The sequence below is a fragment of the Gymnoscopelus microlampas genome (genome assembly GCF_963454915.1).
Source record: "Gymnoscopelus microlampas genome assembly, chromosome: 13".
Classification (NCBI taxonomy): domain Eukaryota; kingdom Metazoa; phylum Chordata; class Actinopteri; order Myctophiformes; family Myctophidae; genus Gymnoscopelus; species Gymnoscopelus microlampas.
In genome coordinates this window covers 34,723,350-34,745,428 of record NC_139950.1, presented here as the reverse complement: position 1 = coordinate 34,745,428, position 22,079 = coordinate 34,723,350, and the positions used below count along the sequence as shown (strand labels likewise).

Here is a 22,079-nt window from a genome sequence, read left to right as displayed (position 1 = left end):
CACTGTCTTCTCTCTCTCTCTCTCTCTCTCTCTCTCTGCAGGTATCCGGCCCCAGATCATGAACGGGCCGATGCACCCGCGCCCCCTAGTGGCGCTGCTGGACGGGCGCGACTGCACCGTGGAGATGCCCATCCTCAAAGACCTGGCCACCGTGGCCTTCTGCGACGCACAGTCCACACAGGAGATCCACGAGAAGGTAACCCCACTGGGGATGCTGCAGTTAATTCAACTAATTGATTTTATAGACCAATTATTTGTTTACCAACATTGAGACTGGACGCACAGGTGATTGTTTCATGCAATCAATTCCCAACATATTGTTTCGTGGTGCGCTGGTTTCAGTTCATTCAACCTCCTCTTGTGTGTTGGCTAGTGATTCGCATCCTAGCAAGACATAACAGAATGGGTTTTATTTGGTGCCGGCCTGCGCGCACATACTGGTTCTTATCAGTGTGACGTCGTCTGTTAAGGGGTCTATTGATCATGAAACATAATCGATTATTTAATTAAAATAACCAGGTATTAAGCAATCCCTATTTTGGGCATGTTTTAAATGCCCAAATGTAATTTTCATAAAAATGTCACATACCCAAAAAAAAATGTAATCTGCTATTTTCACAGTTTTTGCACAATACCATTGTGTGATGAAATTTGAAAGTGGTTAATCTATGTTGATATAAAAAATATTAAATATAATTTAAATATATTTTAAAAATATGCTTCTTGATTATTCGATTAATCAAAAAAGTAATCAATAGAATAATCACAAAGATAATAATCGACAGTTGCAGCCATAAAGAAGACCTACGCCGCATTTACTAATGCACAGTCGCATATTCACGACATGCACATTGCACACTTGCTAAACAAACGCTGTCTCTGCCAAAACTAGACAAGTTCCATGATGAATACACACACACACCTTCTGTTCAGAGAGAAGACACAATCTCTGTATCTCCTCTTCATCCTCCTCTTCCTCCCTTCTCCCGTTTGTACGGTGTTAATAGTATCGCAACCCCTCTCCCAGTTAGAACCATAATGGTTTCATCTCCAGCTCTGATGTCAATGGCTGCTGAAGTGCCGCAGTGTTAAAAAGGGAGACGAGGGGGGCTGCTAATGGAAATGCTATATAATTATATTGAGCCAGAGTGCTGTGAAACATTTCTGTTTCGTTTAACCCATTAAGACCGGGAAAGCATCTGTGTAATTTTTGCCATATTTTATACTTTGGCTATTCAAAAACAGCAGATCTGCTATTTTTGAAAAATCGTGAAAATTTGTGACAAATCATACGTACAGGGAGTAAATTTTTAACTTAAATCTTTGCTTCTGGGGGTCCCTGGAACAACATATTTTGAGAGGATGGGATGTGGGATGTCCGCGGCCAAATACATTCATCATTTTGGGGGTCCTTGGACATGGAAAAAGTTCGAAAACCACAACATACGTTTTTCAGAAAACTGTTGGGATTTAGAAGACATTTCTAGAATCGGGTCCTCAGCTCTTAATGGGTTAACGCCTGGACATGGTTCTGCGCTGGAGCTTGTCTGTAACAGTTTGTCCATATATACTTACATCTGTTGGGAGAGAGAGAGGCTGACATTTTAAACAATAAAGGCTGTATCCATTTTGGAGAAAAATCATTGCTAGTTTTGTTTTTGTTCTGTGCGTGTGTGGCATTTAGGAAAATCTCAATGCTTTAGGAGGTTATTAATTTGTGACTTTACAATAACGTGGTAATCTTTGATAGCGGATTTTACTTTTATGTCAGCATTTGTTTGCCAATGTTTTCACACGCTGGATATGTGCTTCAGGAGCCATGCTCATCATTTATGAGGATAAAGACAGCTTAGAAGAGGAGCAAGGTTTGAGTAAAATGCTACAGGGCACTGGGGGGGGGGGGGGGGGGGGGGGGCTTTTTATTTTGTCATATTTCATACCACTTCATCTTACCTGAGACATGGCTTCCCATTGCTCGCTAGCTAACACGCACCCAGTCTTCTCTGTCCAATTAAATGATATCTGAGTGAATTCATTGTACAAAGGCACCCTCTGGGAGCAAAGATATTGGCAGCACTCCCATGAGCATAAGTGCTTAGCAGAGGGTGCAGAAGGGGCACCGTGCATGCACACACACACACACACACACACACACACACACACACACACACACACACACACACACACACACACACACACACACACACACACACACACACACACACACACACACACACACACACACACACACACACACACACACGTCAATGCATGCAGTGCAAGATCAGTGCCATTATTCTACGGCAGCATGAGCTCGGGGCTCGAGCTCACGGGAAAATAATAAATCACGTGAGACACACAGACAATCACACTAGAGGTTTCTTTTGTGCAGCTCACATTCAGGCATGCATGCATGCACATGCACTCTCACAAACCAAGCAAACAAAACAACAAGGACCCTCTGCTGTCTTTATGCCTGCGTTCTTGCCTGTGGATGAGTCAATGTAGTTTGCAAATAGGAGTTGTGGGGGTCATTGTCCCTGTTTTGTGGTGCTCCATTCCATGAATTTTCAGTGAGCCATTAAAATTCATGGGACATGAAAATCTCTCACCTAAAGCCTCCAATCATACGTAGCAACTACAAAGAGCAGCTGAGCAAGGTCATTAGCATAACACTACAGAAAAAGAAAATCAGTTGCCTAATTCAGTTTTTACGCTTGATGTGAACTGCTATGCTGGTCATTCGTTATTTATCTCGCTTAACAATCTACTACAATGCTGTCATTTTCCACAAGCAGCATAATCTCCGCTAAAACCTGCCACTGGCTAGTTTGACTTTCAGCTCAAGTAATGAGATGAATGCACAATCAGAGAGCCTTAACCTTGGATTTAGCATCCAGCCCCCGGCCCCATCCCACTCCAATAAAAGTGTTATATTGAAATTTATGGCTAGGCTAATCTGGCTGGGTCAAGCTAATGCAGTTAGCGGGGTGTGAATTTAAACCTGTTATTTACCCATGGCGGGTTCCTCACAGCAGCCACTTGCTTGCTGTGCTTCTTGGGTATCTTGGCAGCTGTCAGTCTGCTTTATGGTCCTACCTGCATCCACCCCAATCTGGTTTGCATATAGTCACAATGAATGGGTTGTGACACAAGCCATCCTTGGTAAAAGCACTTACATGTGTATGTTGGACATACATTACATGCGTGCAAGCGGACATGCATGCACTTATGGGCACACACACACACACACACACACACACACACACACACACACACACACGACACACACACACACACACACACACACACACACACACACACACACACACACACACACACACACACACACACACACACACACACACACACACACACACACACACACACACACACACACAATATTTAGGCATGTAGCTCTTAATCCAGAGCGATTTACAGTAAGCAGTAATACATCAAATGCATAGAAATAGTAATCTAGGATCATAGGGAAACAGTATAAACAGTATAATATCCAAAAATCTATAATCTGTACGAGCACGCACGCACACACATTAGAGACACACATGAACAATACTATTGTGTTTCAGACTTGGAGAAACCGCACACACAAATGTAGGTCATTTACTCACAAATCCAAAGTAGCTAATCATAGCATTGATTGATTGATTGCTTGATTGATTGATTGACATATTGGAATGGCAACTCAGTAGAATCATAAGGTCTATTTACAGAGAAGGCATAGCATACTGTATATCATATTATCATATATCATCATATGATATGGTATCATATGATATCATATATCCAATGATGTTGAGGTTAAAAGAGGCGGGCTCTTCTCTGTCATTCAGGTGCTGAATGAGGCGGTGGGGGCCATGATGTACCACACCATCACACTGACCAGAGAGGACCTGGAGAAGTTCAAAGCCCTGCGCATCATCATCCGCATCGGCAGTGGTTACGACAACATCGACATCAAGGCTGCCGGAGAACTAGGTACGACATGCAAAGAAAATATGGGAGCCGTAATGCTCCGAAAGTGATGAAATTAAGCTTACCCATCTATGAATTGGTCTGTGTTTGTATGCAAGACAGCCTAACCTTAAGTCTCTACCCGGATCTTTGGCTATTCTCAAACCGAGGACACGTGTTAATATCGCATGAAAAATTTGGAAACGATCTATGTTAATTATCTATTTATGTGGAATGATCTATTATGAGCAAGGACAGAGATAAAATAGTGGCAGTGGGGCTCTCTTGTCTCCACAGAGAGGAGCTTTGGAAGGAGGCCAAACCAATCTCAGTTTTGTACATTGAATGTACATAGACGACATATGTAATGGGAATTATTACATACAGGACATATGTTATGGGGCTGATTGCATATGTTGAGCAGCTGTTGAAACATTGATAGGATATGCACACTCATGTTTCCATTTTGGACTCCAGGGGCATGTGTTCTTAATCAGCACAGGAGTAACCGTGATCTCCTCATTATCTTCATTTAGTACACAGACTTCTTTTACAGACACTGGTTTTGTGGACATACTGTAATTAGTTAGTTTCCTGTTATCCTCTGCAGTAATATTCCTATACTTAATCATGTTTGAGAAAGTCAGTTTGAATATTAATTTGACTTCAAGATGTAGTAAATTGTAGTACAATTGTTCGGGGGGAATATGAACTAGAAATATTGCACTAATTAGAGTGCATACCTCTGCCACACTATGCACTATACAATGTATGCATTTCTACCTGAGATATGACTGATTATGCCATTTTGACCTTGCCTTTGATTGTGACCTTAACCTTTGACCTTTTCACCTCAATGTTAGACTAGATGTCCTTTATTATCCACAAGGGGAAATTGTTTTGCTCGCGTCAATGCATACATTCAGACAAAACAGTAAATAAACATACACCACAATTAAAACTCCCAGCAACCGACAATAAAGACAGGAAATACTTCTATAAAAGATATACCTAATTCCAAATTCTTAATTCCAAACACTTGTGGAACGCCCATAATGTGTTTGTGTATGCTTTCATGAGTGCGTGCATGTATGTATTATGTGTGTACTGTATGAATGTACTATGTGCATGTATGTTATAATCATGTCTTTGGGACACCATTCTAATCATTCCCACGAAGCTTTGTGAAAATTTGCCCATACAGTATTTTTTTTTACTCTGACCTTGATTGTGACCTTGACCTTTTTAACCCATTTAGACCTGAGGCAGATTCTAAATAAGCTATAACTTTTTTTGGAAAACTATTTTTGATTCAAATATATTTTTTTTAAATCATATTGCTATATATTGTTGTTGTCAGGTGGAAACCTTGTATGTCCAAAACTGTTTCTTTTTTAATCTTTTTTATTATTATTTTAAAAAGCGACTTTAAAACGCCTAAAAAACAGCAGAGAGCACATACATGAACTACAACTCCAGTGTAGGTAAAGACATGTATCATTGATAAAAGATAACAAAAATAAAACAAAATACAGATGAATCGAACTTCCTACAAGCTACCCTTTTGTGTCAAAGGTGTCACAGCTAACAAAACAGAATACAATATAGTACAATAGAAATACCCCATGTGTTTACTTTTATGTCTGCAGTTTCATGTTTCATAAAAGTAGGTTCTGCTTTTTTCATTTCTGGAGTGAAAATGTTTTATTTGATCTTCTGCGGTTCTTCTACTGTGTCTCTCCAGGCATTGCAGTGTGCAATATCCCCTCAGCGGCGGTGGAAGAAACCGCAGACTCCACACTATGTCACATCCTAAACCTGTACCGACGAAACACCTGGCTCTACCAGGCTCTCCGGGAGGGCACGCGGGTCCAGAGTGTGGAGCAGATCCGAGAAGTGGCATCAGGAGCGGCCAGGATCCGAGGAGAGACGCTCGGTCTCATTGGTTTCGGTGAGCTCTAGTGATTTGAATCTCTAGACACTGAAGGAGGAGTGTGAGTAGTGCTTGATAGTCCAGGGGCCAAGCCATATTTTGGTACCACCTAAGGTGACCGTAAAGTTTTTGTATTTTTGTCTTCCTACATGTCTCTAGTTCATATTTTGGTATGATACATCTTCCAATTCAGTAGCTTAATGGCAGTTATCACTATCTACCGGCTAATGTATCCGGTAGGAGACACAAAGTAGAATCTTTGTGTCTCCTACCGGAAATACAACCGGGCATCAAATTATTGCGACAAAAAACAAAATATATCCATTTATTCAAGGCTTCATGGGGTGTGCAATTGATGAAAATAAATCATTTTTTGGGTGAACTCCTCCTTTAAGTTTCCCAGGGGGACTCTCTACCCATTCAGCTATGACCACCCTAGACCGAAGGAGGGTCAACTTTTACAAGCTTATGGAAAGCAGTCTTTTTGCAAACACCAAAAATCTGAGAAGTTATCAATTGCACACCCCATGAAGCCTTGAATACATGGATATATTTTGTTTTTTGTCGCAATAATTTGATGCCCGGGTGTATTTCCGGTAGGAGACACAAAGATTCTATTTTGTGTCTCCTACCGGATACATTAGCCGATAGGTAGTGATAACTGCCATTAAGCTACTGAATTGGAAGATGTATCATACCAAAATATAAACTAGAGACATGTAGGAAGACAAAAATACAAAAACTTTACGGTCACCTTAGGTGGTACCAATTTGTGAAAATATCAGTGTTGGCCCCTGGACTATGAGGGCTAGAAAACCCAATTACAATTTAACATGGAATATTCTGCTAGAGAAGAAGCTCAGATGAATCTCTTTGTCATCTTAAGTTTTAGTTTACTTGGCTCTTTATTACAAAAGCCCTTTTTACATGTTCTCCTCTTCAGTTAAATGAAAAGCAGCTTGTTGTTATAAAACCCCACAAGCCTGTGTTATTCATTGTAGTACTCAATTCCAGTGAGGAATGCTAGCCAATATTAATGTTAATGTTCCAGGTGGTTAGAGCTTATTTTGTAGTACATCTGCTGTCATATTACACCCAGTGTAATTAGAAAGATTGTTAATTTGAATACCCCTCTGAGACATGTATAAAAAATGAATAAGGGGCAGCAGAAAGGAATAGATTGGCTAAGGCTAAGGTAAATTCTTCTGGGAAAAAAAGATGGGAAAAATCAAACATTTTCAAGGTGACTTTCCAACGATTTCTTTGGTTCCACCTCATCTCTTTCCAGGGCGTTCGGGCCAGGCGGTGGCGGTGCGGGCCAAGGTGTTTGGCTTCAATGTCCTCTTCTACGACCCCTACCTACAGGACGGCCTGGAGCGCTCGCTGGGCGTCCAGCGCGTCTACACCTTGCAGGACCTGCTCTACCAGAGCGACTGCGTCTCCCTGCACTGCAACTTGAACGAGCACAACCACCACCTCATCAATGATTTCACCATCAAACAGGTATCGAGGAAACCGGGGGTATCGAGGGGTGCACGTCGACTGGAGTAATGGTTCTCAAACCTTTTTTGGCTTCAGTGCCCGACTACAACATTTTGCTTAGAGAACTGCAGGAGAAAAACTTGTCTAGCATTTAATGCTATGAATGAATGATACCATTAATTTGAAGAATACAACATTACAAACAATACATGGAGTGAAAGAGTTGCAATTAGTGCATTTCAATTAGTCCAGTTCTTATGTAAATATATTCCAAATAAAACCGCATAACAGCAAATAAGAATTGCTTTGCATTCAATAACAGTTGCGCTAGTCCAGTTCTTGATTTTACTTAGTTTAACACTTTACAGATCAGCAGGTTCAGATAGTTTGTCAATGTTTTATCATTAAACATAACAGTAAAATATCTTTTCCCAGTTTCCACTTTTTATCAAGTACTGTCCCCCCCTGTAGTACCTCCATGTACTCCCAGGGGAACACATACCTCCATTTGAGAATTGGAGGTATGTGGAATTAATTGAACAAATGGAACGAATGGTCCAGGAAGGATTGACTTGGTTACACTTATACAGGAGTATTTTACTATGTATGTACACATGCCTGGATACTCACCCAGGCATGCATGTGAGAGGACACACGCTCTTATGGATTTTGTTTGATAGATTTTTTTCATGGTACACTGATACAGTCCAATAGTCATCTATTGATCTCCGCTGCCATCTGCAGTCTCATCTGTGAACACCATGCTCTGTTCAACTTCCAATTCCATTTGTTTTCTTTCATTGGCCCATGGAGCTCTGTAGGGTCTGCATAATTCACAAGCAATTGTGCCATGCGTGTGCCTCTTCCCTGATTCTACTGATATGTGCTTCCATTGCCAAGATACAGTAAAATTGAAGGGATTATCGTCCAGTTCCCATTGTTTGCTTCTCTTACAAATAGAAGTATTCTTGATCTTTGTTTACCATGTTAGTTTTTTTGGGCAACATTTGTGCTTTGTGTTTTGTTTCTGTTTTTACATTTTGTTTTTTGTTTTCCTTTTTTTCTCCACAATATATAACCTGATTACAAGCACCTTTGAGGTATCATGGCTTAAAGGCCACAGTCAGACTTGAGAGCTCACATAGCCAAGAACTGACTGGCTTAATGCATTTGTGTGTGCGTCTGTGTGTGTTTGCGTGTAGATGCGTCAGGGTGCTTTCCTGGTCAACTCAGCACGGGGGGGCTTGGTGGATGAGAAGGCCCTGGCCCAGGCTCTGAAGGAGGGGAGGATACGGGGCGCTGCCCTGGACGTTCACGAGTCAGAGCCTTTCAGGTGGATAACTTCACAACCATCCATGTCATGACTCTTTAACCACTTAAAACCACTTTTTTCAGCATTAATAATGAGAAGGTTACATATATACAGCAATAGGGAATATACATAGAATTTATACCGTTTGTTAATTTCTCATGAAAAACTCTATTACAGGATTCCAAATTTGAGTGAAAATGTGAGTCTTGTTATAGCTTGAAAACCTCAGCTTTTCCAACACATTCATCAACTCTCTTATCCAGATCTCATACAGTACGTTGGTACATAGTCTAACTTCCAGTTAAGGAGAATATCTTTTTTGCTACAACCATACCCATAGAAATGGGTTAGCTTGAGATATTTTCGCTGAATGTTCGCCCCACAATAGAGACGTTAGGGTTCATGTGATTAATGAACCGACAGTGAACCGACAGTGAACCATCATATTGAGTGGATCTAATTCAGTTGAATGGGTTAACACATGTAAACTTGGGCTAGATAGGGACGACAACAACAAATGAACAAAGGAAAAAACGGGCAATGGATTGAATATTTGGACTGAAATAATGCAGTTCCAACAAAAATAGTGCCAATAGTGAAATTATTTTAGCTAAATCTTATTTAGCTAAAATAATTAGTGGCAAAGAAAATTATTTCAGCTAAATAAGAATAGTGGCAAAGAAATTATTTCAGCTAAATAAGAATAGTGGCAAACAATCCAGCAGCACGCAAAGCCTAATTAGGCAGAAATCAGTGGAGTCATTATTGTTTCTTTTCCCCTCTTTCCCATCTGTTTCTTTCTTCCACTATCTCTTGTACCCTCTCTTTCCCTTTGTCTCTCTCACTCTCCGTCTCCCTTCCTTTCTTTGAATAGTTTCAGCCAGGGTCCTCTAAAGGATGCCCCTAACCTGATTTGTACCCCCCACACCGCCTGGTACAGTGAACAGGCCTCACTGGAGATGAGAGAGGCAGCCGCCACTGAGATACGTCGAGCCATCACCGGTACGCACGCTCTCTAACATGCACACACACACACACAAACACACACACACACACACACACACACACACACACACACACACACACACACACACACGTGCACACACGCACGCAAACCTCTCTACTTCACTGACTCGGAGTTGTGCATGAATTGACGGTGGCACCCGGGGAGTATAATTCATCTGGTTGTCTGTTTAATCTCTGACAATGCAGGCCGGATCCCCGACAGCCTACGGAACTGTGTTAACAAAGAGTTCTTTGTCACCACGGCACCCTGGGGAGTGATGGAGCAGCAACAGCAAATGCACCCTGAGCTCAACGGCGCCACCTATAGGTATGGAATGGAATTTACAATGTGACCCGATGGGTCACTGAAGCAGCACAGGGCTCATCTACCAGTCTCCCTGCTGTTCACTAGATATCTACTCTTATTGAACTGTTAAGGTATGGAGAAGAGGTGGAAAGAACCCAGTAATCTACATGTTCACATTTCTATCTGTGTTTGTGTTTGTCACAGTTCTATCTTTTGGGTGTTATATTAGGGTGGGCTCTCTCATTATGCCTGCCAAAATGAAATGTGATCCCCTTGTTAGTTTAGGCTGTTCATCTCACAGTCTCTATATTGTCTCAACCGGACTGAATTGCTTCTCTCACACAGCCGAGTGAACCAAACCATGGTACAGGCCATAGCAACGGGGGGAATGCAAGACAAATTATATACCTAATTCTCAACCAGGTAAATGAATTCTACCACTGTGTTGGCCCACAGGCCAAGGCCTACCTGTAATATTTAACGAAAAGCAAAGCAATAGCCCTTTTCTCACACTGTACTTTACCTACTCACCCCCCCCCCCCCTCATTGGATCCCCCAAACCCCCATGCTAAAACAGAAAGATGGAAATAACGCATGTGAAAGCATCACTTAAAAAAAAAAGACACACGTGTAGTTTGCATCTGCAGTTACTATGCTATTATCCATAGAGACTTGCAATCTGAGTGTACTCCAGCTCACATTTCTAGAGTGCAAAAGGAAGAAATGTCTGCATGCACTGAAAAGAAATAAGCTCCCAGTATTCATGGTTATAAGTCTATAGACCTTCACCAGGCATGACCCCTTGATACCACCCATGCACATATTTCTTCCTTTTGTAGTTATTTCCTTATACCTTATTCTGCACCTGAATTGGGTTGGATGTACACAGTGTGTACTACACACCAGTTCACTCTTTTTCTCATACATTTCTAAACTGCCTACATTTCAAGCAACCGATAAGACGTAGTGCAAGGACAAATGTCAAAGCCACAATTCCCTGACAATAAATGTAATCAATAGTCCTGTGACCTTAGAATGTTTACACACAGTGTCTCTCTCTCACACACACACACGCACGCACACACGCACGCACGCACACACACACACACACACACACACACACACACACACACACACACACACACACACACACACACACACACACACACACACACACACACACACACACACACACACACACACACACACACACACACACACACACATTATATATAGTATATAGATGCTGTGTGTGTGTGTGTGTGTGTGTGTGTGTGTGTGTGTGTGTGTACACACACACACACACACACACACACACACACACACACACACACACACACACACACACACACACACACACACACACACACACACACACACAGAGGGAAAGAAATGAAAGGGATGGAGGGTGGGATTCTTTCAAGCGATATTGTTTAAGACAAAGTGACTAGTGACTTTGCTTTCTTGACTGTGGTTGGAAGGTCATTCTGCTGCTTTCAAGCTGGGTGGAACAAAGAGTTGTGTGGTTAAGTGATCAAATGAGCAGGTTTCTGATGGGAAGGCAGAGCCCCTAGTGAGAAGTTTTATTTCTCCCTTATTTAAAAAGGACGTCCTGTTGAGATGTAAGCTCTCTTTTACAAGGCTACACAATGTACAGTTACTATTGTAAAGCACAGGTTATAGTATATTCAATGGGGACCCAATCTACAGAAAACTACAACACTCTTCCTGCAAACAATTCTGTTTCAGAGATTTACAGAAATGCTGTAGATAAGGTCTTGTAACCCTTCCATGTATTTAGAGAAAGTGGTCTTTCCAAGTTCAGATTAGTACTCTGGGTACTTTGAGAGGTATCTACCGACCTAGCATGGTAGGAAAGTACTCTATAAAGATCGGGAGGACTTAAAACTTCCCTAGGATGGACTTAAATATAAAGATGTAAATACAGTATAACTGGTGTGTAATATCCTAATTTATACTGATCTACATGCTCTCAACACGTCGCAATGCGGGGGGAAAAAATCCTTTCTCTCCATCCACTACCATTGAAATAATGGGGTTTTCAGTTGCTTCGTATTGATATTAAGTGTATTCAATTCTGATTTTAAACTTGGTCTCAGTAAAAAGGAACATCTCAGGTGCAGTATAGTGACTGGGCATAAATTAATGTTTTAGCAAATTCCACATAAACAACCATAAGGGGGAACCAGGGTAGAACAAGGCAGAAAGAGCCTGCTGGTTAGTCAGTCAGGGACCAATCAGAAGGCTGACAATGGGTCAATTATGAATCGGGCATAAGCCACGTGGCATTAGTAACAAAGCTCAGGGATGCATAGTACTTGGCATTCGTAACGAAGCTCAGGGATGCGTAATAAACACAAAAGCGGGGAAGAGGCAGCATTCATATACATTATTTCACCATAATCCATTATAGACAGAAATGTAGCTTGAACAAGTTTCTTTCTAGCCCCAAAACAAAAACATTGCTTGTAAAAAAAAAACACATATCCAATTAAAAGAGAGCTTTTCGTCCAACCATTGGCCAAGATACTTGTGGCTGTGATAAGGACCTTGCACGACAGTTGCCTGTAAAATATTTACACCTCATGCAGTTTTGATTTAAATCTCATAACTCAATTCAGACATTATGCAAATAATCTTGCTAGGAATATTAGTTTCTTTCTTTCTTTTTCATATCCCTGTCCTCTCCCAGACTCCATACTTATAGGTATTCTTTAACTACTTAAGCCTGATTTATACTTCGCATTCGACGGTGTCGTTTGACAAAAATAACATCTACATGCTCACAATACGTACGACAGAGTTCATATTAAGCATATAGGCCAAGGCCTTATTTGATCATTTTTGCCGATAATGACATGCCCAAAATGGGGGCGCCAGGCTTAATGTGGTTAAGGAATCCATTATTGCATTTAGTACTAAAGTATCACTTGACATTTTCAACCTTGCACCATTTCTGAATACCATTGCTTAGAGAACCAAGAGTTTATTTAAGAAATAATATTAATAATAATTATAATAGCTTGAATTTATATTGGTTTCTCAGGAGCAACACATGGTTTCTTTTTTTATTCCCATTTGTCATTTTTGAATTGGAAAACCTTTTAAAATGTAATTTGGGTTCCTGTTATTCCTTTATACCTGAAAAACAGAGTTGTCTCCACATTCCCATTTAACAGCTCATACTGTAATTAGGTGCTTGAGTTTCAGGTTCATATTTTCACAGTGAAAATATTTTCTAATGGTTTTGTAGGCAAAGGTTTGACCAGCTATGCTCATTAATTTAGTTTTGACATTAATTAACAATATATTTCCAATATATAGATTATATATATTATTGAATGTTGTTTTTCCAAAAGAAAAAGAGTGAGAGAGAGAGAGATCTATAATCAAGCTTGTGGTTGTGGCTCCCATCATGCCCACTGACTGTGTCCATGTTGCAGGTACCCCCCTGGTGTGGTGGGCGTAGCTCCCGGAGGGACCCCTGGGCCGATGGAAGGGATGGTGCCCGGGGGGGTGCCTATCACCCACGCTCTGCCCTCCGGTACCCACCCCTCACAGGCCCCCTCCCCCAACCAACCCTCCAAACACGGCGACCCCATGAGAGAGCGCATGACCGAGCCGTAAGGACTGCTGGGAATGGCAAGGGGCTAATACTACCCATGTTGTGTACCATACCAACAATGCCCACCAACACACCCATCCACCCAGCCACCTGCACCTACTGTACCAGCAGCCTGTCCGCTGGCACAGCATTTCATTCGGTTTTTTGTATGAAACCACCTGACCCACGTGAGGACAGTGGATATTACACATGCGCTGCCACTCCAAGGCTGGGGCTGACATTCGAACTCATGCTCTGAAGTTCTGAACTCTTTTTCATCCCCTTTGTATGTTATCTTTTGTTTTTTTTATTTGGTTTAAGTGTTACCATTAGTTTGTTTTTGTTTTTTTTTGTTTTTGTTTAGTTTTTTACATTTTGCCAGAAGGGTCTACTTTGGGACAAGTTGATGACACCCTCCCTGGCGTATCTACCAATGGGAGAGCTTGGAAGGACAATGACTTCACGTTACTGGCCAGCCTCCTTTCCCTATCCTGCCCTCACTTTGTACTTAAAGCTTGTGCATTTGTGTTATTTTCTCCATTATTATTAATTCTGTTTATCTTATATTATCTGTCCCTGTTTAAAATGAATATCCTGTCCCTTTGGTCTTTGGTGTGAGAAAATGAATGACGTTAAGGTTACACATATTTATCAGACAGCTAGGAAAAGTCAGCTGAGGTGGCGTTGGCATTTTCCTTTAGAAATCTGAGCCCAATTATTGCCCATCTCTCACCCCGTTTGGAAGGTGGACCCTGAATGTAAAGAACATATAAGGCAATGTGTGGGGAGAGCATTCTGGCCCATGAGCTAAGTTGCCCATTTAAACCAAAACAATAAATGAAGGACTGCCATTAGTAGTTAGTTGGATATTGTATGTTCAGTGATGGTCACCTCAAGTTAATATTTGCTGTTGTGATTTATCAAACTCTTGAACTGACATTCAGTACTGATAGCATTTAATAATTTTCATTGAGTATATCTGGAAAATATCTGGATGAAAACAAGCGATATAGCAGCAGTAGGAAACCAGCCAGGCAGGTAGGACATGGTTTGGAAAAACAAGAGTAGATCTCTTACTGACTCAGGAAAAGAAAAAAAAACTTTCCAGTACCCCACCCACCCCGCCCCATTCTGTCTGAATCAGAACAGACAAAAGCAAATGGCAAGACTGTATTATTGCTTTCCATGTCTCTCAACCCTTTTCTCCATTGTGGTATTTTTATATATCAAATGTATGTTTTTTGGTGTTTCAAGATTTTACAGTCCTGTTAGATTTGTATTGCCTTGTGAAATGTTCTTATAATCATAGTCTCACGTGAGCTGCCCTCTCCTCCTTATGGTTTTGTCCTTTTGTTTTCCGCTCTAATGAAAGCCAGCTGGAGCGCTGGGTGACATCGCGACCTCCGCGAGCAGCAGCGACATCCGCCCTTGTAGAGCCGTGATGTTAGCAAGAGAAAGGCTGTTAGCAGATTGTTTGGTTTTTAGTGTATTTGTATTTGTTTCTTGTACACGGTGAACATATAGCATACGATGCAGTTCAAACATTAAATAAAACATACTGTTCTAATGATGGGCTTTGATACGTTTGTGCACATGCAGTTTTGTAACTGTTGGCGCAGTTAGCCGACACATGTTTGTGGCCTATAGCCCCAGTTTTGTATGTGGTTCTTTATAGTTGATATCTCACATAGCTTTCCATGTTAACAGATTTTTGAAGATCTATTGCAAAAAGTAAACTATGCATTTAATTTAAAGCAATACAAGGTTGGTCCAAAAATACAGATTTTTTGCAACCTCTGCTGGTCACTACAGTCATTGCAGATATTTAGCGGAGTCCTGCATTACCCAGAATTCCAGCGTTTCAAAAAGCGTTCTTTTAATTGTTTTATACTATCTGCGGATCGTTTCTCTTAGCCAGTGGAGCTTTAGTTACCGTGAGCTGTGTTTTCTTTTGCTGTTGTTTTTCCATCTTCAAATCCTATAATGTCTTAACTCATTGAGTGCCATTAAAGGGACATTTCGCCGATTTTGCAACCAGATCTTCTTTTAATGAAGTTTAGGACTCAATTATTATTATTTTTGTGCATAATCTGTGTTTTTAGATATCTAGTAATCTTTGAATATATCGTGACGTTATTTACGTCACGACCATATGGTCTCATTCTTTTCCGCACTACAGTACATGTTGTCTCGACGCGTCTCAGTCAGACCAGCTCCAAAGACAGCCCCCAAGATTTGGTCCAACCTTGAACCGTCTTGGACTCCACCCCATAGAGTTCTAAATAATCCCCACCCCTTTAGCTGCAGAGTGACGCATTACTTTACCTGAGTTACATCTTCTGATAGTTGTACTTGAATGTTGACATGAAATAATAATCCTGTTTAGTGTTTCATAAGCGCAAGCGTGAAATAATCCAAATACAACGTGGGGCGACGCGACTGTAAACAAACACTGTGAAAGGCTAGGATCATAATATCAAGGATTCGACAGTTATGTCACTAGTACACGGAAGTAGAACAGCTAAAGATACCAAGGATTTGTCAGTGATGTGACATCACTAACGAATCCTTGGACATGAAGGATGACTTCCAGTGTTGCCAGATATTGTGAGAGAAATAAGCAACCAGGTCTATGAAAACAAGCCCAAAAGAAGATAACTAGACCAAGAGCACTTTACCTAGACATGGGATATTATATATTTGAAAATTGCCGATCTACAAGCTTACAACGCTTCGTGACCCATTGTGAGCTTGTAGATCTGCTATTTACAAAAAAAATCTTGAGGGGGAAAAAGTGCAAAATGTGGAATATTTTTTACACATATTTGTTAGGGGCTCCCTGGCACAAATTATAATTTCAGATGGGGGTCTGTGGAAAAATACATGAACATGTTTGAGAACCACTGGTTTAAACAACAATCAAAACATTTGGAAACAAGCCCAAATATCAACTACATTTTAGAAAGAAGCCGCTTATAACACATGGGGTGCCAGTTTTTTTTTAAAAACAGAGTACACTGAGTGCCAGGATTTTTAACCATTTTTGAGGAGCAGAGATACAGGCTTTTGAAGTCATAAGTTAACCAGGAAGAGGATTGGAGTCTAAATCTTCGGAAAATGATATCTCCTGGTGCTGTGAAGGAAAAAAAACGTATATACGGTTTTGGCACTCCATGGTTGTATTCCCAAAACCGTATATATACGGATAATAAGCAGACATGGCAACACTGGCATGCTGTTTGTATGTTGTTGTTGGAGATCACACCCACATGCAACTTCCAAGGAGGGGCAGTGCACCAAAGCATTATGGTCATTGTAGTAATGCAGCAGTCCAGTCAAACCTTAGTCAAACACACAGATTTCATTATTTTTCTGGCCATAGGGTGCAAATTTTAAATTGTGCTACTGTTATCTACTACAAATACTATTACCATTGAGTGATTGCAGTTTCTTCCAGGGGTGAAATGCTCCTTTAACGTGTTTCACGTGTTTTTACCGCTATGGCTCAACGTGCCAATGACGTGTTTTTGAAAAATTAGTAAAAAATAAAATAAAAAATAAACTTTTTTTTTTTTTTTTTTTGAAAAACATGTTCAGAACCCAAGATATCATCATCTGAAGATTTGCAGCTCCATCCACTCATTGTTTAACTTAGAATTGAAAAAGGCTGTATCTCGCTTCCTAAGCACTTTTTGTTTTCTGTGAAAAAAACGCTGGCACTAGGACAACATAATATAGAAATAATTTTTGTTTATTCGTTTTTGTTCTTTTACATACTCATAGGTAGTAAAATTGAGTGCCAGAATTGCCAAACGTTTTAAAAAAAAGAATAATTCTGGCACTCAATGAGTTAAAAACAGTGTGAGATTCCTTTTTGTTAATAGCGCTGGCCAAACAGGAAACCGCTGCATTTGCGTTTTCCGGCCGGATGACGTAATTTTCGCGGGAAGGGCGCCCCACCACACTTTCAATAGAAAATATAATAGAAAAGGCTTTCGGGGGTGAAATTCATGGAGTGGGTGTTGTGAAACATTTGCCACTCACAAAAGATGTAACTTTATTTTTTTTGAAAAAGTTACCTATTATAGCTTTAAGCACTTAAGATGATTGCCTGTTAGTGGTTAATATGAGGTTTTTGTAGGACAATAATGCTATTAAACTAGGATTGCACTCAGTAGACTACAATTGTCAAGATACACCATGGACAGACTGACAGACAGACAGACACACACTCACACAGACATTTTCCCACCAATTTATGATGATAATGATATGCCATTTTACTGTCATAGTATAGCTACTACAAGTAGTAGTCATAAACATGAACTTGAAGGGTAAATCTGTGTAAATCTGGGTCAACGCGTCGCGAACACTCCGGTACGGGGCTCCCTGGCACAAAACATTTTCATATGGGGGTTAGGGACAAATACATATTAATTTGGGGGTCCATGACATCAAAATAATTGAGAACCACTGGTTAAAATAATTTTAAAATTGTGAAGCGAGGCCAAATAATCAACTACACGTTAGAATCCCAGAAATCCCAACAAACCGCAACCCGCAACTACCAATATTTACAAGCAACTTCATAGAAAAATAAGCCCAAAGTCACTTATAATAAGTGGACATGGGAACTGGTTTCTGGCTCTCCAGTATCGCATACTTTGTGCACTTTAGAAGGCTCAATAAATGTATACAGTGTACACATCGAAAAGCAACGCAGCAGAAAACAATGTGTGATATGTCTTATTTTATTGTCCAGAAGCAATTACTTTACAAAGGTCTCAGTCATTCAGAATTATGTTGATCATGAGCTGGTCCACCGGGCGCTCATTAACTTCAATGCATTCCACCGAACTCAAGGCTGTAGTCTGGCACCCATGGTGCGACAAATCTACCGTCTGGAATTGCATGACAGCGAAAATGACGTAGATGACCCTATCTTCTTTCCATGTACCTTGCCTCAGACCAGGAAGAGGACATGGCAAGTATGTGTGTTTGTTTAGTGATGTGGTGAGCTTTAAACTGTGGAGATTAATAAAGTGGTTATGTTTCAACCAACCAATTGTATCTGTGTTTGTAAAAATTAAATGAATATGAAATGAATGTTGATAAGAAAATGTAATGGAGATCTGTTACAAAGGTCATGGTGAATATATTGCAATAGTAACATATTGGAATAGTGAATATGTTGCAGCATGAAATAGGTATTATGATAAAAATGCATATGGTAAACAGAAAATAATGAATATGAAAAATATAATGGAACATGTGAGGCTATAAAGGTAAAGTGGGAAAGGCAGTCTCTGTCTTTACATTGGACATAAATATCATTTTAATAATAGTCATAAAGCTACTAATATAGACTGAAGTAATTAAAGTGGGTCATGTTTGCATGTTTGGAATTGTAACAACTGAAATCAATAATATATCAGTATTCCGGCCACATTAAGTGAAGGAGGGGGTTGCATGCAGTATATGGCCCCCAGGTTGGCAATTGTCAATGTTTCTAACCCATTGACATGGTGAGACATTATCGTGGCCGGGAATCAAACCCCAGACTTGCTACTTTGTAGGTGGGCTCTCTACCCATTCAGCTATGGTAACTTTTTTAATCATCCCAGTGGATCTCAAATATTTACATGTCACAGACCCCGAAAATGGATACTTGGCAATCTGAAAAGCATTTTGTGACGGGAAGGCCCCAAACGGAAGAGTTGTGTTTAAAACCTTGAAAAGTATTCAAAATGTGTCATTAAATAGACAATTTATTCAAATATGTAAATATACACGATTCACATATGCAAAGTACAAAAGTATTCACATTAAAATATACTTAAGTGCTGAAAGTAAAAGTACTCATTTTGCAGAATATCCCATTTCACAAGTTTCCAAATGTGTAAAAATGCTTTGAAAACAACAGATCTACAAGCTCACAACCCATTGTGAGCTTGTAGATTTCAAATAGCCTAAGTAGTAAGTATGCATAGGACGGTAGTGGTTAATGCATGTTTTGTAATCATATTAAACATCTATAAAGTAACTAGTAACTAAAGCTTTCAAGTAATTGTGGTGAAGTAAAAGTACAATATTTGCCTCTGAGATGTAGTGGAGTAGAAGTAAAAGTATTGAAAATACTCAAATAAAGTACAAATACCTCAAAATTGTACGTAAGTACAGGAGTACATGTACTTAGTTACTTTACACCGCTGCTCTGCACAGGTGAAGATGATTTAGTGTTGATGAGTAAAAGTGGGGATCTATTCACTCTGCAGGATGAAGATCCGGTCAGAAAACGCAAATGGTTTGTCCATGTGACGTTCGTTTGAACGTGTTCAACGCACCGGATCCAGTAGGCGGGGCTTTAAACCGGATGTGAATACAGATTTAAAAATAGACGCAAGCGCACTACGTCTGCTTTCAAACATTTTAGCTTGCACCACGTCGCACCGCTCTGCTGAAGGTAATGTTTGATTTATATCTAAAGTTTAAACACTCACTGTGTGGGGGTTTGTAGATCTAACCCTGCCATATGTTCATGTGTGTTTATAAATCTACTTTAGTCTTGGATCAAGACGGCCCGTCAGGGATTGTATTATTTATGGTGATCGAGTCTGATGTTTGTTGGTAGTTTCAAACTGATCATAAATCCTCATAAATGAACCCAATCCAACATATAAAGTGTTTAAACACAAAGACACGGATGTTACCCGTCCATACGGGTCTGTTGTGTTCCGTAATATTACGTAGAGTTTAATAAAGACGCGTCTTAGTCCCGTGTGCGTCTGAACGCCGTTCTAGTTCCACATTTACATGGACATTTACCTGCTGCAACAGCCACTTTACCAAATAGTTTGTGGTTCTGTGTTTAAGGCTCGTGCGTCTATACTTATGTATGCATTGTAAATATAAAGTGATTATCTTAAAGCCACAGATGTTATCCATACATACGGGGTGTTGGTGTTCAGTTAATGTTCAGTATAGATTAATAAATAAGTGTTTTAATCCCCTCTGTGGATGAACGTCATTGTATTTCCTGGATTACATGGGGTGTAATATCGGTGTTCACCTGCAACAGCGCCACTTACACCCATTGAATGATATATATACAGTGATGTTCAGACAGACCAGATTGAAACATTTATTTATCGAATAATGCAGAATATTACCGAACATAAAGGGTCTGTATGGTGGGATAACATCTGTGGCTTTGGGATAGACACGTTATATTTAGAGTAACATACATTTATCAAGATGTTTGAGACTTTAACATGGAACCAACTAACAAACACTATTTTTGGAGAGTGTTAAGAATGTCAAAGATAGGATAATGATGATAATGTCATTTTATTTGTACAGCACTTTTCACATTTCGTACTTTTCATGAAATATCTAGAACAAAACAAATGTAAAAGCCTAAGGATAGAGATTAAACTGAGCTAAATTGTAACATAAGATAAATAACACTCAGGCAGGATAATAAGTAATCTAAACTAAATATCGATATCAAAATCGATTAGAAATCTGAGTCTTGATCTAAGGCTAAGATGAAACTATAATATCGTCTCTATCGGGAGGAAACCATAGAATGTCCCAAACTGTTACTTTTCAGGATTAAAAAAATGGCAAAAGTAGCAGATCTACAAGCTCAAAACGTGTTGCTTTGTGCCACGTTTCAAGCTTGTAGATCTGCTACTGTTGATGGTACTACTTGAAAATGTGTCCACATTTTTCAATATGTTTTTTTAAAGCGAACATTTTTAACACTAATATTTGCTTCTGGGGGGATTCTACAAATGTCTTCTAAATCAGTGGTTCTCAAACTTTTTCGTGCCAAGGACCCCCAAATAGACATTTATTAGCCCGCGGACCCCCATTTGAAAAGATAAGCCAGGGACCCCCATAATAGAAGATTTTTACGGCTCTCTAGCAGTGATTTTCAACCATTTTAAATTTCAAAGACCCCCAGTTTGACATGCATTAGGGCTACAGACCCCCATTTAATGGCATGTATGTCTCTGGGACCCCAATTCATATTGTAAAATCAATGTTGATTTAACTCTGAGAGTGTACAAATGGAACCAAATGGACCCGTTAGGGTCCATTTGGTTCCATTTGTACACTCTCAGAGTTACAGACCCATAAGGGTCCATTTGGTCCCTGTCCATCATTTAGCTGGGGACCCCCTGGAACCCCCTCAAGTACCCCTGGGGGTCCCCGGACCCCACTTTGAGAACCAATGTTCTAAATCATACGTTTTTTGAAAAAAACTTATGTTGCTATAATCAAACTTTTTCATGTCAAGGACAAGGACCACCCAAAATGATATGTATATTTGTTCCAGGGACCCCCCAGAAGCAAAAATTTGAGTAAAAGAAATTCAGAAATTTTCACAATTTAAAAAAAAATAGCAGATATGCAGGCTCATAGCGCCGCACTC

The 22,079-nt window shown here is 40.1% G+C and overlaps 1 protein-coding gene across 3 annotated transcripts in view; it reads left to right on the top strand.

Annotated features, from left to right (window-relative positions):
* Positions 1-15,219, top strand: part of LOC311058280 (C-terminal-binding protein 2) — a 90,195-nt gene extending 74,976 nt beyond the window's left edge. For 2 of the 3 annotated variants that reach the window (XM_084075678.1, XM_084075679.1), the window contains 8 exons: positions 42-196; positions 3,855-3,999; positions 5,720-5,926; positions 7,197-7,411; positions 8,593-8,723; positions 9,577-9,704; positions 9,915-10,035; positions 13,479-15,219. In XM_084075678.1, coding sequence (XP_083931804.1) covers positions 42-196; positions 3,855-3,999; positions 5,720-5,926; positions 7,197-7,411; positions 8,593-8,723; positions 9,577-9,704; positions 9,915-10,035; positions 13,479-13,662 — 1,286 coding nt within the window. In that variant the 3' untranslated portion in view covers positions 13,663-15,219. Of the gene's footprint in view, positions 1-41; positions 197-3,854; positions 4,000-5,719; positions 5,927-7,196; positions 7,412-8,592; positions 8,724-9,576; positions 9,705-9,914; positions 10,036-10,359; positions 10,438-13,478 lie in introns of all 3 variants that reach the window. The other variant, XM_084075680.1, reaches the window with a different exon arrangement.
* The last annotated feature ends 6,860 nt before the right edge of the window (positions 15,220-22,079 follow it).